The sequence below is a fragment of the Salmo trutta genome, chromosome 4, assembly GCF_901001165.1.
Source record: "Salmo trutta chromosome 4, fSalTru1.1, whole genome shotgun sequence".
In the NCBI taxonomy this organism is placed as follows: Eukaryota; Metazoa; Chordata; class Actinopteri; order Salmoniformes; family Salmonidae; genus Salmo; species Salmo trutta.
In genome coordinates this window covers 59,753,401-59,759,639 of record NC_042960.1, presented here as the reverse complement: position 1 = coordinate 59,759,639, position 6,239 = coordinate 59,753,401, and the positions used below count along the sequence as shown (strand labels likewise).

The following is a 6,239-nucleotide window of genomic DNA, read 5'->3' as shown; positions in this document are numbered from 1 at the left end:
AAAACAAGGCATCTATTCTCTGCTGGAGCTGAAACCTGGAGCTGAAACCTCCAGCAGAGAATTGGTTACTTTTATTTATTTTTTTACCTTTATTTAACTAGGCAAGTCAGTAAAGAACAAATTCTTATTTACAATTATGGTCAACACCAGCCAAACTCAGACGACACTGGGCCAATTGTGCAACGCCCTATGGTGCTCCCAATCACGGCCGGTTGTGATTCAGTCTGGATTTGAACCAGGTTGTCTGTAGTGATGCCTCTAGCACTGAGATGCAGTGTCTTAGACCACTGCACCACTTGGGAGCCCACAAGGGGCAGCATCACAGCGCCACTTATGCCATAGGGGGCAGCATCAGATCACTGGGACATTTGATGTCATTGCTATTCCTGGGATCTTGTGACTCAGATGTTAGTCATTCTTGTAGTCAGTGCTTCATCATATGAAAATGACTCATAGATCGCAGTACTCAAGAGTATGATTGCTGTGCATGTGGTAGCAGGAAAATGCCTATGACCAGCTAACATTATTCCAAAACATGAGTATGGGCTCATGTTATTGTGATGAGTATTGTTTGGAGTAGTTTATGTATGACTAGTCAACCTTCACAACACAAACCTCATACAAAGTAATTCATATACAAAAGGTTTATTTGAAATTTTGGTATGAAAAATAATCTCCCACCATTACTTCACCCATTTGAATTTAAACTCACATTTCAGTCTCATTGAAGGGATTAATGAGATTTAAAATTGAATCAAACAAGTTCATTTGTTTTCTTATTTTTCAATAGATAACCAATACAGAACAATTGTGATATTTTCTAAATGAGAAATTACCGGAATGCAAAAAAGGCCATGTAGAATTTTATTTCTGGGATTTCCATGAATTGATAAAATAAATAAATAGCCACAGTGTGGAATGTCTAGTACAAATAAATAATTTTACATGGGAGAATGTACATAAATATACATACTAATAGTAAGAAGAAAAGAAAGTCGATGAATATTGCATTGATTGTGCATTTCACACACAGGTCCCAGCCAAGCCCGGTGCTGTGTAGTGTCAGCAGAGATGGGGTACAGAAACGCAAGTGTATGAAACCCTATGAAGCCATTGAGGGAGAGAGGTTTTGATGCTTTCAGTACACATTCAGAGAAACAGATAATAAACCCCATTTCCACACAGCTGTGCAGGTATTTACAGTGAAAGAGCAGCAGAAAGTTTGTGGTGTGGATGAGTGTGCGTTTCAAGTATTCCACCATGTCGGTGGGCGGGATCCTGCGTCACATGGTCCTGTCATGGGATTGGCTCTTAGCGAGACGGGGTTACTCTGGTTAGGTATTTCTCAAGCAACAGACAACCCAACACAAGGTTCATATGACTACAGCCACATCAAAGCAGCAAAAAAATAAAGGCACTCCAAATCAATGAAAATACAAAAACAGAGTTCATACTCTATAAGAGCAGCCAGGAGATCTGATATAAGGGGGTTACAGAACATGAACCAGCTAAAAATAAATCTTGAAATAAAAGAATGCTGGTCAAACCACCCAAGTAACAAGTTCCCAGGTGAGGAAACATTTCCTCAAAACAACAATGACAGAGTTAGAGGGAAAACCTTAAATTATAGTTGCCAACGAAAAGTCCTGTTAACTCGCTCTATTCGAGACTGAGGACCCACAAGTCCACAGGTCTGCAAAAATGTCCCCTTCACACAACAAGGTTGCCCAATCAGAGGCTCTCTTTGCTTGAGTTTGTGCTTGATGAGGAGTCAGGGGTAATTGCATGCAGGGTGATGTCACAACCCTCTGTTTTTGATTCGTCGATTGGGACACGCATCCACGGGTGGTCAAAGATCTGCTCCAGTGTGGGTCTGTCAGAGGGCCTGAGGCAGAGGCACAACTTGATCAGCTGCTGACACTCTGGAGAGAGAGAAGGAGAGGTTTAACACCTGACACCCACTGGAGAGGACCAACACAGGCAGGCAGGTTGACAGACATAAGCTGTAAACTAAAGGATAGACAGCAGCAGGACATTGTGAGACACGTACCAGTAGACACTTTCCTCCTGAAGAACAGACATCCCCCGAGGATCTCCTCATCTTGTTCAAAGGGTATGTCGCCACACACCATGTCATACAGCAGCACGCCAAGTGACCAGACCGTTGCAGACCGCCCGTGATACCTATGGAATCGGATCCACTCTGGCGGACTGTATACCCTTGTGCCTGAAAAAGGGGGAAAATACAAATACAATTTAACATTTCTGAAAGTGGTACTAATATTTGAACCTAAAACTGAAAGATATAGGCCGACAGTGCACTTGTGTGTAATAAACTAATCCTTGGATGTGAACCAGACTGCAACACCATAAAGGAGCTCTGTCAGCTGACAGCCCTTGAGAAGATCTCAATTGCATACGCCTCATCTCCTTCTCAAAACCCATTGGATGAGAAAGCCAGAGGTCCCTCCCCCCTGACTGTCTCCTCCAATGGGATTGAGAAGGAGAGAGGATGGAGGGAGTGGAGAGAGGAACGGAGTACGCAATTGAGATCTTCCCATAGAAAAACCACCAGCAAGTCTCCTATCCTCCCCCCCCCCCCCCCAGTGTCGACACTGTCTGCGTGGTGCCTGAGGCTGACTGAACCAAAAATACAGACCAGAAATTACTAGGGGGAAGACCAAATTCTGCACTATAGCATCCTACACTTCCACCCCATAACAAAGAACCCCTTTCCTCCTTAGTGTGACCTCCGCAAGGGCTCTAATAACTTGGACACCAAACAAAAACTGGAATGCGTGATGTGGGCCTTCAGGTGCATCCAAGACTCAGGTTTCACAACAAACAGATGTTACATGGCAGCTGGCCATTTTTAAAGCAGCCAATCATTATAAAAAGTGCAACAATGTTTCTATTCCCATTCTATGAATCTACAGGCAATGTTACACATTGTTAAACTAAATGTTAATAACAAAGTATGAAATTCAATTGAACTAGGATTTACAACAGATATTTCCATAGCCTTACAAAAAAGACACGGGACCATTAACGTTAAATGTGGCCTCAATAGACGGATAGACTATAAACAAGGTGTGAGGAAACGCTGCATCACTATCCAGGTTGCTTTGGATATGAATTAAGGTAATTGCAATGGCCTATATTCGTCAAATGACTATATTATCCGCCAGCGGGGGAAACAAAGTAGCCTGTGTGTGTTAAACTGCAGCAAGTCAAGGAACACACGTCATGGACCTACCGTCAAAGTCTGTATAAACGGTGTCCTTGAGAATCGCCCCCGAACCAAAGTCAATGAGCTTGAGTTCTCCGCTACGTAGATCCACGAGCAGGTTCTCATCTTTGATGTCTCTATGGACCACTCCACAATTGTAGCAATGTCGTACCGCTTCCAAGACCTGACGGAAAAATCCACGCGCTGTGTCTTCGTCCAAAGCCCCTTTCTCGGTTATATAGTCAAACAAATCCTTGACAGTCTCCGGTCGTTCCATGATTATTAACCAGCCATCGGGTCGCTCGTACCAATCAATCAGCTTTATAACGCCTCGGAAAGTGGTTCCCACCTTTTTCAAGAGCAGAATCTCCAGAGGCACCAATGAACCGTTCTTTAAAATGAAACAATAGTATATGGTTACAATGTAAACCCAAACAATTTGCAGGAATAACCTATAATAAATAGCACATACTACAAAAACGTGTAGGCTATAATACTTACAAGTGTACCCCATTCCGTAACTCTCTCTTTAGCTACATGTTTTACAGCAACCTGGAATAGAAAAGGAATAGTGATCATGAGAACCGCATCAGTTTGGATGCAGCGAACATTGCTGCCATGTGGTGCGATCAAAACAAAGCAGTTTAAAAATGTTCCAATTACCGGCAAACAGTCTGAAATCCGACTACCGGCGTAGACTGTACCGAATCCCCCGCTTCCTAGTACAGATCCCACCTGGTATATTTTATCGAATGGCTCCTTCTCCACCTTCACTGTTAATTAAATTAAAAGAAAAAAAATGTAGTTGCAATCTCAAACAACCTTCAGGCACAAAATGCGCTCCAGCACGAGGGTTTCAAAATGGCTCCAGATTTAAGGTCAGACTTGCCGGCAAATCCTCCAATGCCTGACATATCAAATAATCACAAAACTATACTGGAAAACATTCCATGTAATAGCCTACATTAATTGCTACCACTAACGCCCAATTATTGACGCAGTCGGTTATATCATGTGGGTCCAACTGAGCTGTAACGTTAAAGGAAATAACCTAATATCACATAATTACGTAGGGAAATCCCATACCTTGCTGAAGCTGTATTTTCACTGGCAAATCCATGTTGGACGTGCTGCAAATATGGGAAAATGAGCCAAATTTGGACAGTAACATTATTACTCGTTCCCCAAAAGAAACTCCCAACTCAGGTTCTGAAAATGATGTCCAATTGAGCACGAGGACACCGAAATGCCAAAGATAAAACGCAGATCAGTCTTTAATTTCACAGCGAGAATAACGTTGAAAAGTAGTATTCCAACAAATAATACGTTGTTCTTCCCTTCAGATCAAAATCCCGAAAATGCTTCCTTTTGCGCACATGTGTTATTGTGAGCGCTAAAAAGTACCAGTCGGCCACTTCGAGATGTGCTGGATGATTCTCCCCGCGCACTCTGTAATCTCTGGCTGTAACGAGGTCGAAGCTACTCTTTAAAACCCAATATTATTACTCCTAAAGGGAGTAGTGTAGATCCCTCCGCCTCCTTGTTTTTTTCTTCAAATTAGAGTATTCATTTCTCCGATTTCAAAGACCTCACGATTGTTTCAACAAATCTAAACCTTGATGAGTTGACATATATAGACTCAAACTCAATTCTAAAATGTATTTAAAAGATATGCACTATTTTCATGTAGTAGGCCCACGAGACGCCCAAGGATCTTGTGACTGAGTAGTGCATTGTTCCATGAGAAATGGTTCATTCTATCCGGGTTCCTTGGGACGTCCCTAGCCTAAATCCTACCCTAAACCTTAACCATAACCAGTTACCTAACCCTAACCTTAACCATTATCGTAACCATTTTAAATTTCAACTTCATTGGGGTAAGGGAATAGAGGACTGATTTGCGTCCAGTCCAATTTAGCCAATCCTATTTCCTGTAAAGAAACCATAATATGTTGGTGACCAAGAAAATGAATATTAATTTAACTGCAGGCCTATGTGGCGGAAATGTATTTTTCCCACCTTTTCACTTGAACTTTGGAAATAGATAATAATAAAGCATATGTAAAGTTAATTGGTAGATGTATTTTCCATTTTCCATGGCATTAATTCAATTGTCCATCAAAATGTCCTCTTTCCCTAAAATGTTGATACTGTAAGAAGAAAATCCATAACAGGATTGTATTGCTTTAGTCAGTCAGTGGTGCAAAGTACGTAAGTAAAAATACTGTAAAGTACTACTCAAGTAGTTTTATTGTGGTATCTGTACTTTACTATTTCTATTTTTGACAATGTTTACTTCACTACATTCCTAAAGAAAATAATTGACTTTTTACTCCACACATATTCCCTGACAACCAAAACTTGTTACATTTTCAATGCTTAGCAGTACAGGAAAATGGTCCAATTCACGCACTTATCAAGAGAACAATCCTGGTCATCCCTACTTCCTCTGATCTGGTGGACTCACTGAACACAAATGCTTGATTTGTAAATTATGTCTGAGTGTTGGAGAGTCCCCCTGGCTACCGATAAATAAATATTGTGCCGTCTGGTTTGCTTCATATAGGTCATTTGAAATTATTTGTACTTGTGCTTTTTATACTTAAGTATATTTGAGCAATTACATTTATTTTTGATACGTATGTATATTTAAAACCAAATACTTTTAGACTTTTCCTCAAGTAGTATTTTACTGGTTGACTTTTACTTGAGTAATTTTCTATGAAGGTATCTTTACTTTTACTCAAGCATGACAATAGTGTACCTTTTCCACCACTGCTGTCAGTGCAAATAATTGTCTATAGAGGAAGCTAAAATGATAATAGGCAGTGTGTACTAATATTCATAGCATGTCAATGTTTATCCAATTCTAAAATACCCCCAATTAATGAACTCCCACTCAATGTAACACTTGACTATTTATGCCAAATCACTGTTTTCCTATGTCTGTGTGAGCTAAGTGGATAATAAAGTGGTCACTGGGTGTTGGAATTTTTGTCAAGACTACAAA

The 6,239-nt window shown here is 40.7% G+C and overlaps 1 protein-coding gene across 1 annotated transcript; it reads right to left on the bottom strand.

Moving 5' to 3' along the window:
• Positions 1-629: 629 nt before the first annotated feature.
• Positions 630-4,948, bottom strand: pim3 (Pim-3 proto-oncogene, serine/threonine kinase). The gene is made up of 6 exons (XM_029751565.1): positions 4,316-4,948; positions 3,893-4,002; positions 3,731-3,781; positions 3,257-3,620; positions 2,051-2,227; positions 630-1,922 (listed from the first exon to the last, which is right to left on the bottom strand). The coding sequence occupies exons 1-6, from the start codon at positions 4,398-4,400 to the stop codon at positions 1,732-1,734; spliced, it is 978 nt and encodes a 325-aa protein (XP_029607425.1). The 5' UTR covers positions 4,401-4,948; the 3' UTR covers positions 630-1,731.
• Between the last annotated feature and the right edge of the window lie 1,291 nt (positions 4,949-6,239).

Excerpts from the sequence above, each read along its gene's own strand:
- pim3 (XM_029751565.1), bottom strand. The coding sequence starts at position 4,400 with ATGTTACTGTCCAAATTTGGCTCATTTTCCCATATTTGCAGCACGTCC. Across the intron at positions 4,003-4,315 it reads GAAAATACAGCTTCAGCAAG|TGAAGGTGGAGAAGGAGCCA; the intron begins GTATGGGATTTC and ends TTTAATTAACAG. Across the intron at positions 2,228-3,256 it reads CGTTTATACAGACTTTGACG|GCACAAGGGTATACAGTCCG; the intron begins GTAGGTCCATGA and ends CCCCTTTTTCAG.